The sequence below is a fragment of the Oryctolagus cuniculus genome, chromosome 12, assembly GCF_051225735.1.
Source record: "Oryctolagus cuniculus isolate XC-2025 breed Fujian yellow rabbit chromosome 12, ASM5122573v1, whole genome shotgun sequence".
NCBI lineage: Eukaryota > Metazoa > Chordata > Mammalia > Lagomorpha > Leporidae > Oryctolagus > Oryctolagus cuniculus.
The window spans coordinates 100,695,990-100,721,002 of NC_142878.1; the positions used below are offsets into that span (position 1 = coordinate 100,695,990).

At 56.2% G+C, this 25,013-nt stretch overlaps 3 protein-coding genes across 6 annotated transcripts in view; 1 reads left to right on the plus strand and 2 right to left on the minus strand.

Moving 5' to 3' along the window:
- Positions 1 to 9,595, plus strand: part of LOC149123196 (uncharacterized) — a 31,346-nt gene extending 21,751 nt beyond the window's left edge. Inside the window, exons 3-4 of the mRNA XM_089309606.1 lie at positions 6,449 to 6,604; positions 9,351 to 9,595. The gene's annotated coding sequence lies outside the window, so the exon portion shown is untranslated. The remainder of the gene's footprint in view (positions 1 to 6,448; positions 6,605 to 9,350) is intronic.
- On the minus strand, positions 159 to 12,674 carry WDR73 (WD repeat domain 73). 2 transcript variants are annotated; one of them, XM_070054561.2, is made up of 8 exons: positions 12,523 to 12,674; positions 12,004 to 12,071; positions 11,699 to 11,787; positions 10,273 to 10,361; positions 9,692 to 9,756; positions 2,721 to 2,885; positions 2,063 to 2,428; positions 159 to 1,439 (listed from the first exon to the last, which is right to left on the minus strand). In XM_070054561.2, the coding sequence occupies exons 1-8, from the start codon at positions 12,561 to 12,563 to the stop codon at positions 1,333 to 1,335; spliced, it is 990 nt and encodes a 329-aa protein (XP_069910662.1). In that variant the 5' UTR covers positions 12,564 to 12,674; the 3' UTR covers positions 159 to 1,332. The 2 variants fall into 2 exon arrangements, with proteins under 2 accessions (XP_069910662.1, XP_002721544.2); XM_002721498.6 differs by having other exon boundaries at positions 159 to 1,360; positions 12,523 to 12,673.
- Positions 12,675 to 13,123: 449 nt separating this feature from the next.
- On the minus strand, positions 13,124 to 21,960 carry NMB (neuromedin B). Of its 3 annotated transcripts, none has more exons than XM_089310752.1 (3): positions 15,569 to 21,960; positions 14,886 to 15,058; positions 13,124 to 13,364 (listed from the first exon to the last, which is right to left on the minus strand). In XM_089310752.1, the coding sequence occupies exons 1-3, from the start codon at positions 15,723 to 15,725 to the stop codon at positions 13,269 to 13,271; spliced, it is 426 nt and encodes a 141-aa protein (XP_089166878.1). In that variant the 5' UTR covers positions 15,726 to 21,960; the 3' UTR covers positions 13,124 to 13,268. The 3 variants fall into 3 exon arrangements, with proteins under 3 accessions (XP_089166878.1, XP_002721526.2, XP_089166877.1); XM_002721480.6 differs by having other exon boundaries at positions 13,124 to 13,369; XM_089310751.1 differs by having other exon boundaries at positions 14,772 to 15,058.
- Positions 21,961 to 25,013: the final 3,053 nt, after the last annotated feature.

The following is a 25,013-nucleotide window of genomic DNA, read 5'->3' on the forward strand; positions in this document are numbered from 1 at the left end:
CAAGGCGGAGGATTAGCCAAGTAAGCCGCAGCACCGGCCAGGAACTGTTTTTAAAAAATGGGATATGAATTAAATCTCAGTGGAGGTATTTTTAAACAAATCAAAGTGCAAAATGTGATAAGTAATCAAATAATTTTAAAGCAAAATCGCTAAAATCCTTCAGTAAATGCTAGTGAGAAATTCTATTTAATGGGGACACGCTTGAGACTTTCCTGCTCGCTACAGGCCCCGATAAGGGACTGTCCCAGGGCCCACGCTACTGTGGGGACAGGTGTGGGGCAGCCCCGCCCTGGGGAAGGCCGAGAGGCAGTGTCAGTGGCGGTGAGGACTGCCAAGAGAGGGTGACAGAACTCCAGGGCCGCAGGTGGTGCCGGGTCACGGGGCCGAGTTCCCCATATTGTGGCTGTTACCATTTCAGAAACGATTGTCCCCAGGCGTTAGAGTGTGCAGGGTCTCAACCTCGCAGATAAGAAGCTTCAACCTGAAGCTGTAAACGCTGACTTCACGGATCAGACCGGCCAAGGTCAAAGCGTCAGCAAACAGACTTTGTTGGAGGGGAGGCAGACGACAGCGGCCCCACCTCTGTTGGCAGGGGCCAAAAGCGGCTCCTTGACAGTACTTACACAGCCTGCAAACGCACGAGTCTATTCTATTCTTGGAATCGCCAGGCAGGCGTCCTGCTCACGGGTACGAAAGCTATTCATCGCACTATTTATAACAGCAAAAGCCGAGAAAACTTTCATTGTCATCCAACAGGGGACTGGACACACACAGGCAAACCATGGTTCAGCTGAACAACGGGCCTTACCCAGCCGGGCAGGAACCAGGCCGCCTTTGGACCTGCGGCCCCGTGGAGCCACGGCTCAAAGTGGTCCTGTTGTAGCATCGGCTGTTCACCCGGCAGGAACGGCGTGACTTGTTTCCACTGCCGTTCCCAGAATGCCCCCAGCTGCCTCTGGGCCCTGCGTCGTTTTCTTCACAGGACACGTTGCACTCGTGAGCTCTTCCCGCTATCACCATCCTCACGGCTCACGGAGGCCACCCGGCTGGCAGGGGGACCTGCAGCCACCAGTCTGCACCAGCAGCCACTGCAACAGCCCCTCCTCCCTGCTGAGAAGCCGGCGTCAGCAGGAGGCCTCCGGCGCCACCCAGTCCCACACGTGCAGAGAGGCGTCGCTGGCTGCTGACAGCAAGGTCCTCGGCTTGCAGGGGTGCCAGGTGTGGGTGGTGACCAGCGGAGCAGGCCCCGCCCCGTTTCCGTCCAGGAAGAGGTGGCCGCTGTGCGTGAAGTGCGGCTCCACTTGGTTCCCTGCTGCAGCCCAGGCGGTGATGTCATGGACCTGAACCGTCCCGTCGAAGCCTGAGCAAGGGCACAGAAGAGGTCAGACGGCGAGGCCCTGGAATGCTTTCATCCTTTGTTCCAGGCACCAGACAGGCCACTGGGTGGGGACACAGACAGCGAGGCACTCAGGCCTGGGCTGGGTTCTCTCCTGCTCTTTCTGGATCCCGACACTGCCGGTCCCCCTCTCCTGCTCCCTCGACTGTCCTTTCAAGCCCACCCCCCAACAACAGCTGCCTCCCGCTGGCTCTCTCACCAGCCCACTGCTGCAAGATTCCCCTGGGCCTGACCCAGGAGTGCTGACCCAGAAAGGCGCCCCTATGAGCCCACTACCCCTCACTGCTGCCTGCTGCGGCACCCTGGCTCTCCCAGCACCGGGCCAGCTCATCTGCAGGCCTCTTGGCTGGCCTGAGGCCTGGGTTCTGGCCAGGCTGGGAGAGCCGGCTGCCAAGCTGTGGCAGTGTGGTGGCCGGGGTCGGGGAGGGCCTGCCCTGGGGGAGCCTGGCACGTCGGCGTGCAGCTTCTCTCTGCGCGCTGCAACTTCTGGAGGGCAGCTTCCTAAGGGGCCGCAGACTCCTTCCTGAGCACCCGACCCACCAACCCCGAGACGGGGAGAGAGAGAGAACGAGCGAGCCAGAGCGAGAGCAAGGGAGAGACAGAGGGGGAGAGGGAGAGAGAGCGAGAGCGAGAAAGTCACACACACAGGGGCTGGCTCCGCAGTACCTGAAATGGCCAGGCAGTTATGGAGACCCGGGGCCCAAGTCACTCGCAGCAGCTCCGGGTCAGGACTAGGCGTGGGAACTGGGCACTGGACTGAGCTCACAGGGCGGCTCAGGTCCCGGGGGTCGAGAAGGCGGAGCTGCCCATTGGAGCCAAGACTGGCAATGCTGGGCCCAGGCGCCTGGCCTCTGCCCCCCACGTCTGCACACCAGCTCTGTCCACTGAAGCTGGGGCCAGGGCGGAGACTCTCTGACGGCGCCCACTTCTGGCGGGCGTCAACGAGCCCCAGGCGGCCCGAGGTGCAGCAGAAAGCAAAGGTGTCTCCATCCAGGACCTGCAGGCTACTCAGCTCCTCGCGGTCACTGACACCTGGGGGCCGAAGGCACAGGAGAGAAGGTGCTGGAGTCGGCTGCGGCTGGCACGCGGGCATCCACTGACCACGAGTCCCCGCCTACCAATGCGGGCAGCGCGGGTCCTGTCTCGCCACCCACTCCTCTCGCCACAGTCGACTCAGCCAGGTGGGCCGGTCCCCGGGACTGCTTCTCCCCACCCCCCAAGGAGAGCCTCTGGGGCCCGGCCTTGTCTCAGTGACCGCGCTCTCCCCGCTCTCCCGCACCTGGCCGCAGGGCTGACCAGGCGGACAGGGAGGCGGCGGCAGTACCTGAGGCGTACGTGGTCTTCTGCGACTCCAGATCCACGATCTGCAGGTCACTGAGCCTCCTGCCGTGGAGGATCCCGGGAGCCGTGGAGGCGAAGATGGCCACCCGAGGCCAGAGGCTCCCCTCTGCCTCCTGCACAGCAACGGTGCTAACAACCTGGATGACATCTGGGGGAACAGGAAGAGGCCGAAATGCAGAACATTCAGGCCACACGGTGTGGAGAGGACGCTGGGACGGAAACACTTGGGGTTACATTTACATTTCTGAATCTGCCAGAAGCACTCCGTTTCTTTAAAATGTTCTCATGAATAGTTTCTACAGATGGGGGGAATGAGTCACCACAGCCCCTGAAACCCCAGAAGCGGAGCTGGTCTAGTTTGCTAGAGAACCCCGGAGGGGAGACGCAGAGCACGCAGACCATGAACTCAACGGCTTCTCCAAACACACGTTCTGTGACCTCAAGCATTTGCCGCAGGCCAGCAAGTCAAAGGGTGTGGATTCTGTCCTCTCCCAACGGGGGACGGGGCCAGAGGGGCGGGGCAGCAGGTTGGGGGGGGGGCAGTGGGGCGGGGCAGCAGGTTGAGCCACTGCGTGGGACAAGCCCCTCCCACATCGGAGCACCAGCTTGCATCCTGGCTGCTCCACTTCCAAACCAGCTTCCTGCTAATTCACCTGGGAAACCAGCAGGGGATGGCCCAAGGGCTTAGTCCTCTGCCACCTAGATGTCACAGCCCTGGATGGAGGCCTGGCTCAGCCCTGGCTGTTGTCATTTGGGAGGGAACCAGCAGATGGAAGATCTCTTTATCTCTACCTCTATCTCTTTCTGATGCTCTGCTCTGCCTTTCAAATAAATAAAATCTTAAGTAAAAACAGAGGTACGGGTTGAGGTGGAAGCGCATAGCCCAGTGGGTTAAGCCCCCTCACCCCCCATCAGGGTGCCAGTTAGAGACCTAACTATTTCCCTCAGATCCGTTTCCCTGCTGATGCACCTGCGAAGCAGCAAATGATGGCTCAAATACTTCGGTCTCTGCCACCCACGCGGGAGACCAGACAGAGTTCCCAGCTCCTGGCTTTGGCCTGGCCCAGCCCTGTCTACTGCAGCCATTTGCCAGCAGATGAAAAGACTGATCTCTCTCTCCCCCCTCCCTCTGACACCCTGCCTTTCCAATAAAAAATACAAATGGAAATTGGACCACACTGCGTTGGCCTCAAGTAGAATCAAGTGTGAGTTGGTTTGTCTCAACCTGCTGCGCTAGCGGGCGGGTTCTCACATCCGTGCTTGACACTGGCGGCTTCTCTCAACAGTCGCAGCCCAAGTCATTCGTAAGGGGAACTCCTTTCCATCTGTCCCCTGCTCTAGGGGGCCCATTATCTGGTTCACCCGCTCTCAGATGCAGATGAAGATCTGGGTACGTTTTCAGTTCAGCAGGAGAGGAAGGTCAGCGGGAAGGAGGAGGGAGAGGTGGAGAAGGGCTCGGGGTGGGCAACAGCGGTGCCCGCCGAGGCCGGGCTGCAGCACTGCGCCAGGCCACACGGCTCTCTGGGCGCTCCGCTGGGACCTGCCGAGCTCCGCGCTCCCACCGCAGGAGCTGGAGGTCCTGAGCAGACCCAGCAGCGGGCTCCTGGGGCAGGTCTGTCTCTAGGGACGACGCAGTGAGGTGCAACCCAGGCCTGTGGGCCACCCTGGAGGGGGCCTCTTTCTTCCCTTCCCTCAGAGCCTGAGGAGCAAGGCCGGGCTCCCCCGGGACGTGCAGCTCTGAGCCAGGGGATGGCTCAGATGTGACTCGGCCCCTCCTGGGAGGAAGGAGAAAACCAGAAAACAAAGACCTGAGACCCCCTACCTGGACAGCTGCTCTCTAATCACAGCAGCAGAGATCAGCCGGTGGCAAATGTGCCCCACCCCGCCACGGGAAACCCACCATCGCACCAGCCCAGCTGCAATCTGAGATAAATGACCACAGAGCAAAGTGAAGGCACTTCCGGAACCTGGACACAAGCAAAGGTGGTCTTTGAAAACTAGACCACCACGGAATGATCAGAGCAGGCCGAGGCCCTGTGGAGCAGCCCGGCCCCGGCCCTGCCGCGCTGACACCCGCAGGGCCTCGGCTGAAGGAGGGCGGCGGCCACCGCGGGCCTGTCTGGCACAGGGCAGCCCCGGAGGGTGGGGTGCTTCAGGTCCGAGTGCCATTCGAATCGAGTCCCTCGGACCCGGCATTCACCCAGCTCGGCGGTTTCCGCAGCCTAGGGCCAGGCCACGCCCAGGGCCCGGGCAGCAGGGCCTTCCCAAGCTGCCCCCTGCCCCAAAGAGCTCCTAACAGAGCCAGCTGGAGGCCCTGGAGCCGACTGCTCTTGTGCTGGTTCCCTTTACCCTGCAGCCTTTGACCCAGCCACATCTTCCAGAGGCAAGGAACATGCTAGACGTGAGGCCCAGGAACATCCTACTGTGTTTTATTATAAACTAAAGGTTGATATAGCAGTTCTGTGAGCTGCTGAGTATGTCTGCCCCATAAACAGATGGGACTGGTTCCAGGTGTGCTGACAAAATCAGGTGCTTTAGACACCAAGGCTGGGGGTCAATACCGGGACTGTGGAAAATTCACCAAGACGATGCTATGCTTTCAGGCTTCTAGGGAAGAACTGGTAGTTCCCCTCAACCTGGAACGTTCTATATTAACAGACAGAGGAAAACAACTCCATGGTGATGGTCTACACCCGTGTGAGTACCACAACAAGCCCCCTGGGGCCACTAGCTCCCCCCAGGCCTGTTCTGTGCCAGGGACCCAGGCACCGTCAGGACAAAAGGCACCTCCTGGTGGTCTCAAGAATCTTCTCCCATCTTGAAACCGCTGCCGCCCCACCCAGTCTGTTTCTGGGTGAAAATAAAAACATCCCACATTAATGATGTAAGGACAGACATACTCTTCAAGACCAGTGGACAGGAACTGGAGTTCAGGAAGACATCTTTGTGTCTATCTGCACTTTGAACAAAGGCGCCAGGGCACAGGACACATGGATGGGGACGCCTGGACATTCATATGCAGAAAGACAAACTCCAACTCTTCCCTCCCCCCACACATCAAAATCAACTCCAGACGGATCAGAGATCCAAATGCTGGAACCAGGGGGAAAAAAAAAAAAACCAGAGATAACCTACAATGTCGCTCCCCCTCTTCGTGGAGGAACGACACAGGACCCTGCGCTGTTCTTTCGTCTGCTCGGCCCTCCCCGGGTTTGCTGCTGGTTCTTCCCGGGTTGGCTACTATCCCTTCCACCTCCGTGGAAGGGCAGTTCCCCCTGGCCGCATTCCCCACTTCCGCAGGGGAGCGGCACACCGCCGGCCGGCTTTCTCGGGGGCTGCACGGGTTCCCTTAGATGTTCCCCATAGATGTTCCCGGTGCATGCCGTCTCTCTCCTCCTTTATAGTCCTCCTCCGCCAATCCCAACTCGGCTGCCCACACGCCGAGTACGCTGCTCTCCTCCAATCAGGAGCAAGTCCTACAGTTTATTAGTTGAACTGGAGGCAGCTGTGCGGAAGCTGTTTACTTCTCTCCCAGCGCCATATTGTGGGAGAGCAGATGCATAGAATAAGTCTTAATTTCAGTAACTTAGTCCAGTCCGGATTGCTCCCCACACTACAAGTTAAAGATTTCTTAACTATGTCAACAAAAACATAATCTCTAAGAGGAAAACTGGACAAACTGGCCCTCATGAACACCTGTATGCTTCACAGGACACTGTTACGATGGAAACACAGGCGACAGACTGGGAGAAAGCATTCACAAGATGCCTGTCCTGCCTGTCCAAGAGGGACGGAGCTTCTGCAACACTGGAAAGACAAACAGCCTGATCCAAAATGTGCACAACACCTCTGTGGGCATCTCACCAGGTGTGTGGACAGCCAGTGAGCACAGGGAAAGACACGCAGGATCACTGTCATTTGGGACATGCAGAATGGGTTTCATGAAAAGACAAAAACATGTGGGGGACAACACAGAATAAGGAGACCACCCATGGGGCACAGTGGGTTAAGCCACCACTTGTTACACCAGTACCCCATACACCAATATCCATATCCCATACCAGTTCCAGTCACAACTGCTGTGCTTCCGATCCAACCGCCTGCTAATGTGCCTGGAGGCAGCAGGGGCCCAAGTACTTGGGTCCCTGCCACCACCCAGGTGGGAGACCCAGAAGGAGATCCTGGCTCCTGCCTTCAGCCTGGCCCAGCTTCGGCTGTTGTAGCCATTTGTGGTGAATGAACCAGGAGGTGGAAGATCTCTCTCTCTCTGTGTCATTCAGCCTTTCAAATAAATAAAATCTTTTTAAAAAAGATTTATTTTTATTTATTTGAAAGACAGAGTAGGGGCCGGCGCTGTGGCATAGCAGGTAAAGCCACCACCTGCAGTGCTGGCATCCCATATGGGCACTGGTTCGAGTCCTGGCTGCTCCACTTCTGATCCAGCTCTCTGCTATGGCTTAGGAAAGCAGTGGGAGATGGCCCAAGGGCTTGAGCCCCTGCACCTGCACGGGGGACCTGGAGGAAGCTCCTAGCTCCTGGCTTCGGATCGGCACAGCTCCAGCCATTGCAGCCAAGTGGGGAGTGACCCAGCAGATGGAAGACCTCTCTCTCTGCCTCTCCTTCTCTCTCTGTGTAACTCTTTCAAATAAATAAATAAATCTTAAAAAAAAAAAAGAAAGACAGAGTTACAGAGAGAGGTGGAGACGGGGGAGGGGTCTTCCATTGTTGGTTCACTCCCCAAATGGCTGCAATGGCCAGAGCTGAGCTGATCCCAAGCTAGGAGCCAGGAGCTTCTTTCAGGTCTCTCACACAGGTGCAGTAGTTCAAGGACTTGGCCCATCCTCCACTGCTTTCCGAGGTGCATTAGCAGGGAGCTGGATCAAAAGCAGAGCAGGTGGGGCCAGCACCGTGGCTCAGTGGGTTAACGGCCTGGCCTGAAGCGCTGGCATCCCATATGGGTGCCGGTTCTAGTCCCGGCTGCTCCTCTTCCAATCCAGCTCTCTGCTGTGGCCAGGGAAAGCAGTGGAAGATGGCCCAAGTCCTTGGGCCCCTGCACCTGCATGGGAAATGCAGAAGAAGCTCCTGGCTCCTGGCTTCTCCAGCCATTGCAGCCATCTGGAGTGTGAACCAGCAGATGGGAGACCTCTCTCACTCTCTCTGCCTCTGTCTCTCTGTAACTCTGTCTTTCAAATAAATAAATAAACCTAAAAAAAAAAAAAAAAAAGAAGAAGTGGAGCAGCCGGGACTCAAACCAGCGCCTATATGAGATGTTGTGCTGCAGACTGGGGCTTTAACCCGCTGCGCCACAGTGCCAGCCCCAATAAATAAAATCTTAATAAAAGAAAAATGAGAGCCATTATACATAGGTGGTAGGAATGCAAATGAAGACATTTTGGAAAAGTCTGAAAGGTCCCTTAAAAAAATCAAATTTACTATCAACCCAGCAAGAGAAATGAAAACATATCGACACGAACATTTATGCATCCATGTTCTTAGCACCACTGTTCATATTAGCAAATAACAGATTTATCAACTGGTGCTTGGCCAGACTGCGGCTTGTTCACACAGCGGAAAGCTATTTAGCCACGAAAGGAACACACCACTGACACAGGCCCTGATGCAGAGGGACCCAAGCATTATGCCGAGCGAGGGGCGCCAGGTGCAGGAGACCACACCCGGCCTGACTCCACCAATGCGGAATGGCCGAGAGGACAGGTCTACAATATGGACAGAGAGCAGACTCGCCGTTGCCTGGACAGGGGGTAGGAACGGGAATGAACAGAAAATGGCATAGTGGATGATTATTTTTGTTCTTTCTTTCTTTGAAACACAGAGTGACGAAGAGAGGGAGAGAGAGCTCCATTTGCTGGCTTACTCCCCAGATGGCCAGAACAGCAGGTCTCTCATCTGGGCGGCAGAGGCCAGGCACTTGTGCCATCGCCCACTGCCCTCCCAGGTGCACTGGCAGGGAGCTGGGTCAGAAGCAGAGCAGCCGGGACTTGAACTGCTGCTCTGACACGGGCTGCGCGTGCCCCAGGGGGCAGCTCAGCTTGCCAAGCCGTAACAGCAGCCCAGCAGAGTGGGTCTCATCGGGGTAACAAAATTGTTCTAAAACTCATTCATAGTGAGGGCTGGAAAACCTGTAAAATTTACTAAAAAAGTAACTGAAAGCACGCTTGAAATGGCTGAATTATATGCTATGTAGAACATACCTCAAACTGTTAAAAACCAAGGGACGATTAACTGTAAGTAAGGGACACAAACAGCTGGAAGCCCCAGCGGACAAGTGCCAGGGCAACACAGGGGAAGCGCACGGGGGCAGTGAGAGCCGAGGAGCACAGGAGCTGAGCGAAGCTCCCGAGTGAGGCAGGAAGGGGCTGGGGCGGAGGGCTGCACAGCCAAAGGGCAGTTTCAAGAACAGTGGCTCACGCCTCCGAGGCACTGGCGAGCGGGCCTACAAAACTCTAACCAAGGAGGATGGAAGGACTGGACCAGGCCAGAGGGCGACAGCTCTGTGCCTGCCTCACCGCATTCCTTGCGGCAAAGTGGAACAGTTCTGGAGTGGGAGACCGGCCAGCCAAACCTCGTGCTCGCTCACTGTTTCCCTCCCCAGGGACGAGCAAGCGCCCCTGCGCAGAGACCAGCCCCTCACTGCCTTCTCCTTGGCCAAAGGTGAGCTCTCCAGAGTGGCCTAGCTCTGCCCTGGCCCAGCGAACTGGCCTTACCTGGTATATACGGGCTGGGGAATGCACCTCCTGGAGCAAGTCACAGGAAGCCCTGTTTGGGAGCCATAAGCTGCGGTGTGGCTGCTAATTCACCTCGCCTACATTAAAGCAGATACTGCCTGCTCACTCCCCAGGCGCCGAGTCTACTTCTTAACGGGGGGGGAGCGGGGGGTGTGAGAGTCACCACACCTCCCTAGAACCCAACCCTCACCAAGTCAAGTTCACTCACCACTGTCCTCTGAGACTTGCCACACCTCCAGGTAACAGCCCGGAAGGCCACTGGTCACCAGCAACCTATTCAGGACAGACAGGAGATCTGGGTCCAGACAGTGGGTGCTCACCCACATCCCCTCCTTCCCTGCCCGCCCCTCAGCATGGGCTCCCTCCACCCTCCGTTTCCTAAGAAACTGCAGGCTCATCCAGACCACCCAGGCTCACGAGGGGAGGAAGACGCTTACTCCACTTGAGGGACAGGGACACAGCTCACGGGAGTCACGGGGCTAAGTCCAGCCGTCCGCATGTCCTCAAGTCACCTCGAGAGGACACTAGTGGGGAACCTGAACACCCGCCCTGGCCCAGGGCCCCTCAGCGCCCCATCAGCGCTCTCAGAGATGAAGGGCACCCTCTGGCCCGATCCCACACCCGTGCTGGGTACGTCAGTGAGAGCAGCAGGGGCGCGTGGGAAGCCACAGGCGTGGTTCTTTGTATTTTAGATCTGTGTGCACACACGTGCAGAAGGGCAGGGGTGGTGATGACAAGGCAGGATCCCCGGGACTGAATGGAAGCTCCGGACCACAGAACTGGCCTTACCTGGTATCTGGCACGTGCTTTAGAGCAAAAACACACCTGTCTGAAAACCCTCCATGGCACACTTTAAAGTCTCTTTCCGGGAATAAGCCCTGAAACGCAAAACGGGCCAATGAGAGCTGGCCACTCAGCCTCAGCCTCCCGAGGGCCCTGGTGTGCTATCTATGGGTGTCGGTCGCAGGTGCTCTCCCCCTTCTCTGCCACCCAAAGCCCTGCCCCTCGTTTCGCCAGGCCCTTCCACTCCAGCACCCACGACACTCCAGCCCTCTCAGGGGAGTCCAGGGGGTCGGCAGCTTCACCAGGGCAAGAGGGATCCAGGAGCGATGAACACACGCCCACTTCTCCCCATCCCTCCCCTGGACACCAGGGGTTCTTGCAGCTACACAGGCGTTAACACCGGCTGCGTAACACGTGCTCGCTCTGCCGGGCCCTGTGTTTGGGGCTTTATCACATTTACGTCTTACACTACCCTGTGGCGCAGCTACCAGAGCTGGCACTGTTCTGAACATGACAACCCTAAGGCACAGGGAGCTTAGGCAACTTCTCTAAGGTCACAGAGGAGTTAAATTGCAGGGGCTGGCATTGTGGCGCGATGGGTTATCCGACTGGTAGCCTCGCCCCTCCTGTCTCCTGACGATCACCAAGCCCTGGAGTCCCCTCTCTTGTCACCCTGTACCCCTGGAGGCAGAATCGTGTCCAGGGCGCTGCTCCCTCCCTCCCTCCCTCTCTCCCGCACATCCTCTCCTCCTTCAGGGCTTTCTTCCCCACGGCTTGTCACTCTGCTCGGGCCCTGCTTGGGGACACTCTCCCTGGAATCTGTGTCCCAGACAGGGGCAGGGGCTGGTTTCTTCCCTCCCGGCACTTCCCGATGGCATGGCCTCCTTCCTCTCAATATTTGCCCTCACCAAAAACACTGCAGCCGACGTCACCGCGAACTTCCCAAATGCCAGTCTCCTGAGCGAACCCAGCCACTCCCCAGCATCCGAGGGCAGTCACCAACTCTCTTCTCCTGGCCAGGGGTTCTTCTCTTGGCTCCTGAAACACTGGCCTTTTTCCGACTCCTCCTATCTCAGAGACCCTGAGCGTTCACGGTACCAGTGTGCTCTGGGAGGTTCTATCCTTAGCTGTCATCTCTGATTCCTTACCCACCACACACTAATCCTAGGCCAGTGGAACCATCCCATCCCCTGACGGTTTCCGAAACCATTTAGTTTTGATAAACTAAAATCAGCTTCTCGCTCCAGTAGCCCCACATAAACCACGTTAGCATTCAACTCTAAGCATTTACCTCCCTCTATTACACTGAAGGACTGGCACAGTGCTTCTCTCTCTCTCTCTCTCTCTCTCATCCAGGGCATTACCTGATAGACAATACAACCTCCACAAATGCTTCATAAATAAAAGTCAACACACGCATATTTCAAGTTACCTGGTTTTCCTTTACAGAAAGTCGGTGAGGCAATACGAGATGAAGAATCTCGTTTTTTTTCAGGCTTTCATAGCCAGCAACAAAGACTCCTGGAGAAAGGCAGAAGCAGCGTGAGACCGTGAGACTGCAGACCACCGCGGAGTTCACAAACTCCCGCCAAGTCTTCCCCATGCTGGCACGCAACCCCAGACGATGGGCGAGCTGAGTAAGGGGATTATACAAGGGAGCACGGACGGGCGCCCCAGTGCTGCCAGGGGCGGAGTCCCTGAGACAGTGCGACTCCACCTGCTTGGGGGACAGATCACCTTTGTTCCCAATCCATTCAAGGACTCGAGTGGCTCCCGACAGGTCGAATGCATGGAAATCCTGGTACCTGCACAATGAAGGACACACAAACCACTCGGTGCCCCAGAACTCACAGATGGGGCCCAGGCTCTGGCGTCAGCAGGCGTGGGGCCGAGTCTCGTCGGGCGTTCGCTCCGTGTCTGGCCCAGCCAGCGGCGTAACGTCCCTACGCCTCGGTCCTGAGTAACTCCCAGGCCAGCCAGATTCCCCAGGCTGATGTGGGGCATCAATGAGACATCTGGGTCCAGGACTAACCTCCGAGGCTAGAGCGAACGCGCCGGCCACACGCGCCGCTCCCACGAGCACCTCACACAAGCCACAGGCGCGCGGAGGGGCCATGTGCAGGCGTCGCGGCCGGGCGGAGTCCTCCGCATCGCCCCAGCCTCCCCCAGCCTTCGCTGCGCTCCTCCACCCGCACCCATCCGCCCATCCCTCCAGCTCCAGGCCCAGAGCCCGACCCACAGCCCCGCGCGACTCACAAACGCAAGGACTCCACCAGCCAGTCCTCCGCGGACTCCATGGCAACGGCCGCTGCCGACACCCCACTTCCGCTGCCGAGCGGAAGGACAGCCGCCGCGCTCTCGCGAGACCTGGGCGTGGCCTCCCGCCCGGGGGCGGGGCCGAAGGGATCGGACCGCGGATCCCCACGCGTCGCTTTTGGGACTGGGAGTGTCCGGGGTTCTCCGGGCGGCAGCCCCGGGGAAAGTGACGTAAAATCGGGGATTCCCCGATGCCGGAGGGCCCAAATACTCGCCGGCCGTGTGTGGCAGCCCAGCCCCCTGTACTAACACCGGAGCGCCCGTCTGAACTGGGATTCTGCAGCCTCCCTGCTGAATGCCAGCGAGGAGGGTAGGGGGGCGCCCGCCCTCTCAAAGCCTGGCGTGGGGAAGAAATGAGAGGGGCAAGCCCGGCAGTGCCGCGCAGGCAGGGACACGGGAGACCAGGCGTACCGCAGGCGTAGCTTGATTGAGCAGGAGTCAGTGCCAGGCTGGGCCATGGCGCCAAGTGCTCCAGCCCCGTCTGTCTCCCGGCCCCTCTCCCGCCCTCCCTCAAACCTAGCTGGAAGGAGAGGACCACGCATTCTGTGTGAAGAGCAGGGTTTTTATTCACAGCTTCAACAGGGGAGCAACCGATACAGCAGGGATATAACCTCGTGTGCGTCCCGCCAGCTCTGGCGACCCCGTCAGGAATCCCAGCCGTGCAGAGACGGACTGGCGCCCAGCATTTACATCCAGGCGGCACTGCCACCTCCCCCGGGCCGGCACAGTCTAAGGTGAGCTGCTGCTGGCATCACTTCTGCAGTATTTGCACCGGAAGCCTCCTGTACTGAATGAAAACACAGAAGAGTTGATCTGGCAAGGCGGGGTGGGGGCGCGGCGCCGCCCACGAATGGAGCCTCCTGCCACTCCTAAGTGCCAGGCACCTGCAGAGGTGGGCAGGGCAGGACCCCTAGCACGGCTCTCCCTGAAGGGCCCGGGAAGGAGTCACCGGCCGTGGTGTCCTGAGAGTTATAGCCCCAACCTCACAGCACAGTCGCCACACTCTAAGGGGGAATGTGAAGTCAGATCCCAGTGCTTGGCACCACCCAGTGTCAGTGTCCTGACCCTCCCGTCCCCAGCTCCGGCCCAGGCCCCACTGATGTCCCACCTGCTCCCGGCCAGGTGTGCTGCCCCTGAGATTCTCGTGCTGCAAGCCCTGCGGGTGACACGGTTCCCCTTCAGACCCTTAGCCGTCACATCTGAGGAGGGCTGGGGGCCTTCAGTGTTTCAGGAGTCAGGGGTGTTGGCTGGGGCTGAGGTTGAACCTTCCCCAGGGAATGCCATTCCCTCTTTCCATAATGTACACACCCTATGCAAGGCACAGTGAGGATGCGAAGGGGACAGCAGCAGGCACTGCCCGGAGCTCCCAGACGGCTAACAGCCCCCACTTACCCAGGGCTGTCTACATACTAGCATCGCGCTGGGCGCATGACATAAATGGTCTCACTCAGTGAGAGATGGGCCCATTACCCTCTCCACTTACGGATGAGGGGGAGGAGGCTGAGATTTCTGAGGTCACACAGCTACTAAGCAGCTGGGTCAGGAGGGCTCACCTGGCCAGAGCCCACCTTCTGCACACAGCCACGAGCCCGGGGCACCGTAGTGCACAGTGGGACAGCACCAGGAGCAGGGAGCAGAGAAGCTGCTCAACCAGACCAGACACTGTGGCTGGCTTGGCTTTAGTTTGGGACTGAACTGCATAGGTCAGTGGATTATAACCGAGAATGATTAGGGCACCTTCCTCCCTCCCCCCACCCCCGAGGACATCTGGTGACAGGCTGGGGGCCTGTCCGCCTGTCACAATCTGGGGTGGGGGGTTCTGCTAGCATGTGTCGGGTGGTGATCAGCGACGGACACTGCCGTGCACGGCCCAAGCCCTGCCGCTGGCTACAGAAGCAGGCACTCAGGGTCCCAGCTCCAGCCACAGCACATGCAGGGCGCAGTAAGGATGGATGTGGCCAAAAGAGCAGGGGCCGATGGAGTGGGACAAGGCTGTTGGGCCTGGGGGACAGGTCCTGCTGCTAGTGGCTGTCTGCTCCTTGTCTGACCTTGGACTGGGTGATGAGTGGGGGGGCTTGTGCCATGGGGTCTGCAGGGAGGGTCAGCTTCCCTTGGCCAGTGCCCTGCTCTTTGAGCCCTGGGATAGAGGGATAACCCGGCATTCCTTCTTCCCGGCTCTCCACACCCACCTCGCCCTGGCCAGGCCATGATACCCCATGGCAATGACAGCTCCTCCATGCTGGACCAAGGGGCGGGCCCTGGCTGAGCTCTCCTGGTCCTGGCTGGGGTGGGGCCTGGCTCACCTGGGTCTGGGCTGCTGGGCCGCTGAGGCTCAGGCCCAGAGCTTTCTTTAGCAGGAGGATCCGGAGCAGATCATGACTCAGCTGCAGTCTCTGGGCCCTCACGGCGGTGGGGGGAGTGGTCCCCAGTGGGAATGGGCTGGGGGGCTCCAGACTCTTCTTGCCCATGAAGTGACCTGGAAAGGAGGTGTCGAGGCCCAAGGAAGCCAGGGAGTGAGGATTCTACCCCAGCGGGGAAGTTCCCCATCACTCCCATAGTTGGCTCTCGCAGCAGGAAGACACCACCTTCCCCCTCCTCACCAAGACCCACCGAGGTGTCTGGGTGTGGCAAGGCCCAGCACCTCGGCTCTTCCAGAACCAGTGCAGAAGGGGGCCCAGCAACTGGGGAAAACTGTCCGTCCTGCCGCCTGCATGGCCGAGCACAGGGAGGGGAGGGCAGGGAAGGAGATACGCCAGAGCCTGGAGGATGCACAAATCCAAGCCCGAGGGAAGGAGCAGCACTTGGCAGGCAGATCTGGGCCCCAGGCCAGCCCTGCCCCTGCGCGCTCACCTGTGTGCGTGTCAAGTTCCCCTCTACTGAACGGGAGGAGCCCAAGGGGCCCAGCTGCTCCCTGCAGTCCCCAGGACGAGGGGCTGCAGGGGGAATCAGAGCAGGGTGAGGGGCGCCCGCTGCCCCGAAGACTCACCGGTGGCCCAGAGGTTGCCCCGCGGGTGCACTCGGATCTTGGCAGCTCTGCCGCGGGGCTCCGGGAGATCCCAGCTGAGCGGGGCCACGCCGGCAGCGAGCAGGGCGAGCAGCAGGAGGCCGCCCAGCGGCTGAGCGCCCCCCGGCCGCCGGCCCATGGCTGTGCGGCGGCGGCGGCTGGCTCCGGCGCTCCTCGCCTTCCCGGCTTTAAACCCGCGCCTCCGGAGGCGGAGCCTGCCCCCGCGGAGCCCGAGCCCGCCCCGCCGCCGCCGCCGCCGCCGCCACCGCCGCCGCCCGCAGGACCCTTCAGGCGGCGGTCCAGAGTGAACTGCCCGAGCCCACGCCCTCACGCTGAGGTCCCGGCACGCGGAGAGCAGGGGTCGGGAAGCCCAGAGGAACTCCCGGGACCCCGTGGCCGCTCCACCGGCTTTCAGAGCCGCGCCTGGGCGACTCAGGCACTTCAACAGTCCTGGTTAGCATTGCCAGGCACCAGATGAGCTCCATCACCCCTTCCCTCTCGGGGCACTGGACCTGTGTCCCCGGGTGCTTTACCAAGGTTCTGTGCTGGGATGTGGAGTTGGGCAGGAGGCAGAGCAGGTCGGAGTGGAGAGAGCACTGGATCATAAGTCCATATGAAAGGACGTTGGTAATAACTGCACTGCCCTATTTGTAATAATTCTACACTTGGCAGCACACCTATCTTGTGCCAGCCAGCAGCAGCCTCCCAGGAGCTGCCCTCCCCAGCAGCCCTGTGGTCCTCCAAGGCGCTGCCGGCCTTGCCGGGCAAAGAACTGCAGCAGTGCACAGCTTCGGGAGCGGGGGAAGGCGTGGTGCTCCAGGAGAGCGCCGCTGATTTCTGCTAAGTGCTGGCTGAGCACTGTGCTAGGCCCAGGAGGGGGAGACGAAGCTCTCTGTGGGGCACGGTGCACAGAGCGGATGATGGAGAGGCTGTGGCCCAGCCATGGGAGACCCACTGAGAGTGAATGATGCAGAGGCTGTGGCTCAGCCACGGGAGACCCGCTGAGAGCGAAGGATGCAGAGGCTGTGGCCCAGCCACAGGGACCCGTCCCTGGAACGATGCACAGGCGGCTGTGCCAGAACCTGCTCCTGGCTGGCTCAGCAACCGCACCGCTCTTACTACTTTTGCCTGTATGCAGCTCAGATCCGTCCCTGAGAGAGCCGTTTGCCCAAGGAGCTGGGCGTCGGGCTCAGCTTCCAGGAGCGTGTGACACACGGTATGGGGACACTCCATTTCCGGCCTGGCTTTCTGCCCTGTCTTCCTGCTTCTCACCCCCACTCTGGCAGTTGCACCTCTCTGCTTTCTTGTCACAGCTTAGCCATGCTGTACAGATATAGCTCTCCTCACCTTCCCATAATAACCATTCCCTCTGCGACCCCTCCCTTTCCTCTGCATCCCTCTCGCCCCCATCCTGTGGTCTCTGGTCTACAACACACAGGAGCTGGTATTTGGTGAGTGCTGCCTCACTTACATGCTCCAAGCAATCTTTGGTAAGTTTTGCTTTCTCACGTTTAGGTAGAAGCAGGCTCAGAGGGGTTGGCACTCGGCCTGGAATCAGACTTCAGGGCAGGCACCGACTTCCCTAAAGCACACCGCCTCCGCCCCACTGCAACAGCCAGTCAGGTTCAGACCTCCGTGGCGTGGGCGAGTGGGCGCCGCATTTTAGGTTTCACTCCTGCAGCTGAGCCCTGGACCTTTGGTTCTACTTCAACCGAGCCTCCCTTGACCCAGCTGAGCTCCCAGCTCCCAGCACGGCTCCACAACTGGCCACAGAAGCCCGAGAACAAGGCGGCCTGTGAGGAGCCTGCAGCCGCAGCCAGCTACAGAACGTCCATGGACAGAGCAGCTCTGGCTTGCCTGGGGGGTGGGAGGGCGGGGACTGGCAGGCAGAGCCGAGGGTGGCTTGCCCGGGGCAGTGCTGGGCAGGGTTTAGCAGGAGGCCCAGCACTGTCTGCCAAAAGCCTACTCCCTCCGTCCACTCTGATGGCAGAAGCCCAAAGGCCTGCTTCCCACAGGGAAAGAAAGGGTGACTATGAACAGGATGGATGTGGACCTGCGTGCAGAAGCTCTTCATTCTAGAACAACACAGAAAATGCGGAGAGGGCCCACAGGCCAGTCCCAAGGGTGATTAACGACACTTGGGAAATCCGATGATTACCAACACCAACAAGACATCAAGCTGCACCATGACTGTAAATCAGAAATAGTTTGAGATGAAGCACATGTGTGTTAATGTTTTGTTATATTTTCATTAAACTGGAATCGATTACAAGTAACACCTTTTCCTGACTTGGCTTTTCTCTGGTCTCCCAGATGTGTGTCCTCAGCACTGCTGGACACAGCAAGGACCAGTGCTGTACCCATTTTCTGGATGAGTATACTCAAGTAGGACAGACAAACTAAACAAAGGGAGAAAACCAGAGTGTGGACTCAGATACACGGAACAATGGAGAAAGGGAGATGGAGAAATTTAACTTAGACATAAACAAGCCCCATGAGAGGGAAGCACAGGCCAAGTGCTACTCCTGACAGACAGCAGGGGGTAAAATCTGCACCCTCGGGGGCCGGTGCCGTGGCTCACTTGGTTAATCTTCCGCCTGCGGCGCCGGCATCCCATGTGGGTGCCAGGTTCTAGTCCCGGTTGCTCCTCTTCCAGTCTAGCTCTCTCCTGTGGCCCAGGAAGGCAGTGGAAGATGGCCCAAGTCCTTGGGCCCTGCACTTGCATCAGAGACCAGGAAGAAGCACCTGGCTCCTGACTTGGATCAGCGCAGTGCCAGCCATGGCATTGACGCTATCTGTCAAAAAAAAAAAAAAAAAAAAACCTCCACCCTGCAAACTCCAGACCCGCCTCCACCCATGGGGACCAGGACGGGGACAGCAGAGGCACAGGGAGCTTGGGACAGTGCAGATCCTACTGCTGAGTTTCAGAACAGCACAATCTTGGAGGGAGGAGAAGAGAATCTGGGACGTGTGATACAATTTGCCAAAGTCAATGAGAACTCAAAGGGGCTCTCACATCAGAACACACCAGTAAGAAGGAGATCTTGCAGAAACTAAACCACCAAAAGGCAGCTTTCCGAAGAGAAACCAGCTGCACCTAGGAGAATGTGAGGGATCCCAAAGGTGGCTAAGAGGCTACTGCTGGGGCCCGTGTGGTGGCGCACTAGGTTGATCCTCTGCCTGCAGCGTCAGCATCCCATATGGGCGCCGGGTTCTAGTCCTGGTTGCTCCTCTTCCAGTCCAGCTCCCAGTGCCTGGGAAAGCAGTGAAGGATGGCCAAGGTGCTTGGGCCCTTGCACTGGCATGGGAGACCCGGAGGAAGCACCTGGCTCCGGATCAGCGCAGCTCAGGCCATTGCAGCCACCTGGGGAGTGAACCAACGGAGAGAGGACCTTTCTCTCTGTCTTTCTCTCTCACTGTCTATAATTCTTCCTGTCAAATAAATAAATAAAAAAATATGTTTTTAAAAAAGAGGCTACTGCTGAGCTAACTGGTGCAAGTGAGCAGGAAAGCTCTGGAAACCCAGGAAAGGGAGAGGCCACAGGCCCAGTGTTTGGCACAACTGGAGTGTAGTAGTCATGTATTTCAGGGCACACTCTGTAACTGAAATAACTACTCCTAGGGCTGGTGTTGTGGCACAGTGGGTTAAGCGGCCACCTGCCACGCCAGCGTCCCATATGAACGTGGGTTCAGGTCCTGGCAGCTCCACTTTCAATCCAGCTCCCTGCTAATGCCCCTGGGAAAGTAGTGGAAGATCGCCTAAGTGCTTGGGCCCCTACTCCCACGTGGGAGACCTGGATGAAGCTCCTGGATTCAGCCTGACCCAGCCCTGGGTATGGCAGCCATTTGGGGAATGAACCCGTGGATAGAAGAACTGTCTCTCCCTCTCTCTGTAACTCTGCCTTTCAAATGAATAAAAATAAATCTTTTTAAAAAATAAAAAAGGGTTAGCCGGCGCCGTGGCTCACTAGGCTAATCCTCCACCTAGCGGCGCTGGCACACCGGGTTCTAGTCCCGGTTGGGGCGCCGGATTCTGTCCTGGTTGCCCCTCTTCCAGGCCAGCTCTCTGCTGTGGCCAGGGAGTGCAGTGGAGGATGGCCCAGGTGCTTGGGCCCTGCACCCCATGGGAGACCAGGAAAAGCACCTGGCTCCTGGCTCCTGCCATCGGATCAGCGCGGTGCACCAGCCGCAGCGCGCCGGCCGCAGCGGCCATTGGAGGGTGAACCAACGGCAAAGGAAGACCTTTCTCTCTGTCTCTCTCTCTCACTGTCCACTCTGCCTGTCAAAATAAATAAATAAATAAATAAAAATAAAAATAAAAATAAAAAAGGGCGGGCCGGCGCCGTGGCTCAATAGGCTAATCCTCCACCTTGCGGCGCCGGCACACCGGGTTCTAGTCCCGGTTGGGGCGCCGGATTCTGTCCCGGTTGCCCCTCTTCCAGGCCAGCTCTCTGCTATGGCCAGGGAGTGCAGTGGAGGATGGCCCAGGTGCTTGGGCCCTGCACCCCATGGGAGACCAGGAAAAGCACCTGGCTCCTGGCTCCTGCCAGGATCAGCGCGGTGCGCCGGCTGCAGCGGCGGCCATTGGAGGGTGAACCAGCGGCAAAAGGAAGACCTTTCTCTCTCTGTCTCTCTCACTGTCCACTCTGCCTGTCAAAAAAAAAAAAAAAATAAAAAAAAAATAAAAATAAAAAAAATAAAAAAAATAAAAAAGGGAAATAACTATTCTTTCCACTCTAATCTGCCAGAGAATCTACTTCTAAGAGATTTACAGAACAAATCAGAGGAAGGAAAACCTAGTGCCGCTAAAGAATTCCCAAGGGGTTATAATCTCGGGGTTTACTGCAAATAAGTCCCATTCAACTTTGCAAGGATAGAAGGACTGGGTTATGGTGTCCAGCATGGCCAGACTTTCAAGTCTGGCTCTGCCGTGCGTGGGTCAAAGGACCCTGCGCAAATCCCTTCAATTTCTCCTGGGTTCTCTTGTAGAACAGAGGTCATTTTGAGGCTTTTTAAATGCGAGAAAGTCAAAGTTTGCTATAAACGATAAAGCCCCCTAGCACCTGGCATATTCTAAGTACTCATGTTATTAACTGGGTCCTGGGAAAAGCAAAGCCTGCTTAAAATCTGGAGCCCTCAATAGCAGCTAAGGCCGTGGCACTGACACCACAGTGCCCAGCCCTGGCAAAATGCCTATTACACTCCAAGCTGTTGGATAAACTTAAATACCAGCACATCCACTTCAACTCTTGACTAATTCCGAGAAAAGAACTCTATACCATATTCTCTCTTTTTTAGCTTAATGTGGGATGTCAGGCTAAGAGCTCTGATGAAAGCCTGATGCCAGCCGAGTTACTAACTTACCAGACATAAATCCTAAGCATAAAATCTTCTAACTATACTCTTTGAACTCAAGCTGGAATCCAGCTTACCAAGCTAAAAGATGAGCCATTGAAAGCAATGGCTGTAGAGAAATGACCCTTAAATCAGAGTAGGTAGCATTCCAGAAACTCTGAAGGTTGGTAAAACAAGGATATGATATATGAGTATAATGTGAAAGTCATATTTGGTATAACATAAACTGTATCTGGGAAGACAGTAACTGTTGCTTCTGTAATATAACTTAGGGAAAAGCAAGACAAAATATTCTTGGCTATAAAGGATAAGAGGTTGGTTACAGACTGGAGGGAGGAAGGCTTATAAGAAAAAAGAGCAGGAACGAAAATTCTGTTTCCTAAAAGAGGCCATAAGTTTTAAAAAAATCACCGAACACTGCTCACAGGACAGACGAAGATTCCTGGCTGGCCTTGCAGGAGACGGCTTCTCGCAGAAGTTGCCAGTCCACACTGATACTGCGGAGCATCCTCTGAAGTAGCTCTATGGGCCGGCATTGTGGCATAAAGGGTTAAGCTGCCGCCCGCACTGCCAGCATCCCATATGGTTCTCGGGTTCTGGCGGCTCCATGTTCTTTTTCTTTTTTTAAAGATTTTATTTATTTGTTTATTTGAGAGGTAGAGTTACAGACAGAGGGAGAGACAGAGAGAAAGGTCTTCTGTCTGCTGGTTCACTACCCAAATGGCTGCGACAGCTGGAGCTGGGCTGATTTGAAGCCAGGAGCTAGGAGCCTCTCTGGGTCTCCCACACGGGTGCAGGGGCCCAAGGCCTTGGGCCATCTTCTGCTGCTTTCCCAGGCCATAGCAGAGAGCAGGATCGGAAGAGGAGCAGTCAGGACTGGAACCAGTGCCCATAAGGGATGCTGGCGCCACATGTGGAAGCTTAGCTTACTATGCCACAGCGTTGGCACCTGCTCCTTTTTCGATCCAGCTCCCTGCTAACGCAACTGGGAAAGCAACAGAAAATGGCCAAGTACTTAGGCCCCTGCACCCACATGGGAGACACAGATGAAGTTCCTGGCTTCAGTCTGGCCCAGTCCTGGTGGTTGCAGCCATTTGGGGAGTGAACCACCGCATGGAAGACCTTTCTCTTTATCTCTTCCTCTTTCTGTAACAACGCTTTTCAAATAAAATTTTAAAAAAGTCTTAAAAAAAGAGAAATAGCTCTATGAAAATCATTAGGCTAGTTATGTCTTGTTTCCTAAAGACATGTCTTGCTGACTGGCGGGAGATGGACACACACAGCCACTCTGTGGCAATGCTGATAAGGAGGGTCAAGAACCAAGTACAGCCTGAGCAGGAAGTGCACACTCCAGAGCTCAGTCAAGAACAGGAAACTGGGGCCAACGCTGTGGTGAGTGGGTAAAGCCGCTGCCTGCAATGCTGGCTTCCCATATGGGCACTGGTTTGAGTCCCAGCTTTCCACTTCAGATCCAGCTCCTTGCTAATGTACCTGGGAAAGCAGCAGAAGATGGCCAAGTGCTTGGGCCCCTGCACCCATGTGTAAGACTCAGAAGAAGTTCCTGGCTCCTGGTTTTGGATCAGCGCAGCTCCAGCCATTGTGGCCATTTGGGGAGTGAGCCAGCAGACAGAGATTTCTCTCCCTCTCTGTCTCTTCTTCTAACTCTGCCTTTCAAATAAAAAAGAACAGGAAATTCCCCCTGCTGGGGCCCTCTGTGCATGTCCCGATTGCTGTAGTTGGGATGCTGGGTGGAAAAATTTGCCTAGGGAAGGCATCACAGCCTTGGCAGGGCAGGAGATCTTGCCTCACTCGTCTTTGCATCCCCCGGCCTAGCCCAACACGTGTACAGCGTAGATGCTCAAGAAAGCACACTGAGTGAATGAGAAAGCTTTCAGCAGGTGGTGTGACTGGCTCAAGAGGAGATGAAACATCTGTGCAGTAAGGCCAAGGCCAGGTGCAAGAACGTGCAGTCTGGGGAGGGCTGTGGCTGGGAAAATCCTGAGGGCCCAGAATAGCACCTGGAAGGCAAGGTTTTCAGCATTTTTTGGTAAGCCCTGCACATTCTAGTTTCTATACCACTTCTTGGTTACACAGCATTCTTTCATGTCCAGACCCACCACAGTTGTATGTGAGGGTTCATATTTGTTGCTTTAATTCTGAAAACTCACCTGGTATTGCTGATGACTCTACCAAGGGCTGGAAGTAATGAGGAAGACACACCTGGCCAGGCAACAGCCAGAACAGGCCATGGCGATGTGCAAGAGCACCAGCTAGAATCAGCGGGATCATCTCTGAGGCTGTACACTGATAAAGGTCATAAGGGGGTAGGGGCGTGAGCAGATGCTAAAATGCCTCCTACCATGTTCTGAGAGGGAAGCTGAACTTGATCAAACACTTATGCAAATACCAAGAAAATATGCAAATATACACTTATGTAAATACCAAGGAAAACACACAAGAAAGCCCAGGGCTGAGAAACCTGTGACTCCCTAGGAAAAGTGACAAATGTCAGTACTTCGTCCATCTAGAAAGAAGACACACAGAGTCCAGGAACACAGACAGAAAAGGAGAGCATGATTAACACTAAAAAGTTGGAAAGAGAACCATGAAGAGATGAAGTTTTCAGATTCAAGTCTGGTAAGACCAAGAGAATATACTTACTACACAACAGGAAAGTACAAATCACTTAAATGATTCATGTTCTCTGCCCAGAACAATAGCTCAACAACAATGTTAACCTAAGTTAGTGCTTGCAGCTCCAAAGCACGATCATGCTGAATAGTTCATCCACTTTGCTTTATGATACCAGGGAAACAAGTAGTAGAGGGTCCGTATGATGGGGCTTCTGCACTGGAGGAGCTTACGATGTAGAAGGGCAAGCACAACACTTCTGGTTTTAACAAGAGCACACCGGGCCAGCATTGTGGCACACTAGGTTAAGCCACTGCCTGCAATGTGAGATTCTGTATCAGATCTTTGGTCGAATCTCGCTGCTCTGCTTCTGACCTAGCTCCCTGCTAATGCACTTGGGAGGCGGTCCAAGTCCTTGGGTCCCTGCCACCCATGTGGAAGAACTGGATGGAATTCCAGGCTCTGGTCTTCGGCCTGGCCTGACCCTGACTACTGCAGTCATTTGGGGAGTGAACCAGGAGATGGAAGATCCTTTTCTCTGTCTCTCCCCTCTCTCTATTATTCTGCCTTTCAAATAAAGAAAAAAACACTCTTAAAAAAAAAAAGTCACTTTTGAAAGTAAAATACACCTTAAAACTAATTAACAGGTGGTAATCTACTATAACAGGCAAAGAGTGACACGCTGGGGGAATGTATGTTTCTGGATTTGGGGGACAGCAATGAGGGTGAATGCCAGACTTAGGAAGAGGCTGGAACTACAGTTGGCATGCCCACGTCCCACACTGGACTGCTTTGGTTCAAGTCTCAGCTGTGCTCCCAACTCAGCTTCCTGCTAACGTGCACCTCAAGGAGTTGGGTCCCTTCTATCCATACGGGAGGCCTTCATCGAGTTCCTGGCTCCCAGCTTTGGCAGGGCACAGCCCTGGCCATTGTAGGCATCTGGGGAGTGAACTAGCAAAGGGGACAAGATCTGTCTAATAAATACATTTTAAAAATTAAAATGACTGGACATGGTAGGAAGATGAAAAGTCTATGTGAATACTCCTTCACAGAAAATGTGAAATTTGGAGAGGAAGATCAGAGGAAACATTGAGCTTGAACAAGAACAATCAAGGGCAAGTATCCAGTGGCAACAGAGACACAGGGCAGGGCTAAGGGCGGAAGCTTGGAAATGACATGAAGACATTAGCTGAAGTTATGAGAAAGGATGAGTAACAGCCAAGAGGCAATCCCATTATCAAATTCTCATGTCAAGTTTTTTCAATTCTCATAATAGGTAAGCCCTCCTAACTTCCTACTTGCCCTGTCATCTCTCTCTCTCTTTTAAAGTATTTATTTATTTGAAAGAGTGACAAAGAGAGGGAGAGACAGAGAGAGAAAGAGATCTTTCATCCACTGGTTCACTCCCCAAATAGCCACATCAGCTGGGGCAGGGGCCAGA

Excerpts from the sequence above, each read along its gene's own strand:
- WDR73 (XM_002721498.6), bottom strand. The coding sequence starts at position 12,563 with ATGGAGTCCGCGGAGGACTGGCTGGTGGAGTCCTTGCGTTT. Across the intron at positions 12,072-12,522 it reads CTGGTGGAGTCCTTGCGTTT|GTACCAGGATTTCCATGCAT; the intron begins GTGAGTCGCGCG and ends TTCATTGTGCAG. Across the intron at positions 2,429-2,720 it reads GAAGACCACGTACGCCTCAG|GTGTCAGTGACCGCGAGGAG; the intron begins GTACTGCCGCCG and ends TTCGGCCCCCAG.
- NMB (XM_089310751.1), bottom strand. The coding sequence starts at position 15,725 with ATGGGCCGGCGGCCGGGGGGCGCTCAGCCGCTGGGCGGCCTCCTGCTG. Across the intron at positions 15,059-15,568 it reads GGGCAACCTCTGGGCCACCG|GTCACTTCATGGGCAAGAAG; the intron begins GTGAGTCTTCGG and ends CCTCCTTTCCAG. Across the intron at positions 13,365-14,771 it reads CATGGCCTGGCCAGGGCGAG|GAGGCTTCCGGTGCAAATAC; the intron begins GTGGGTGTGGAG and ends CATTCAGTACAG.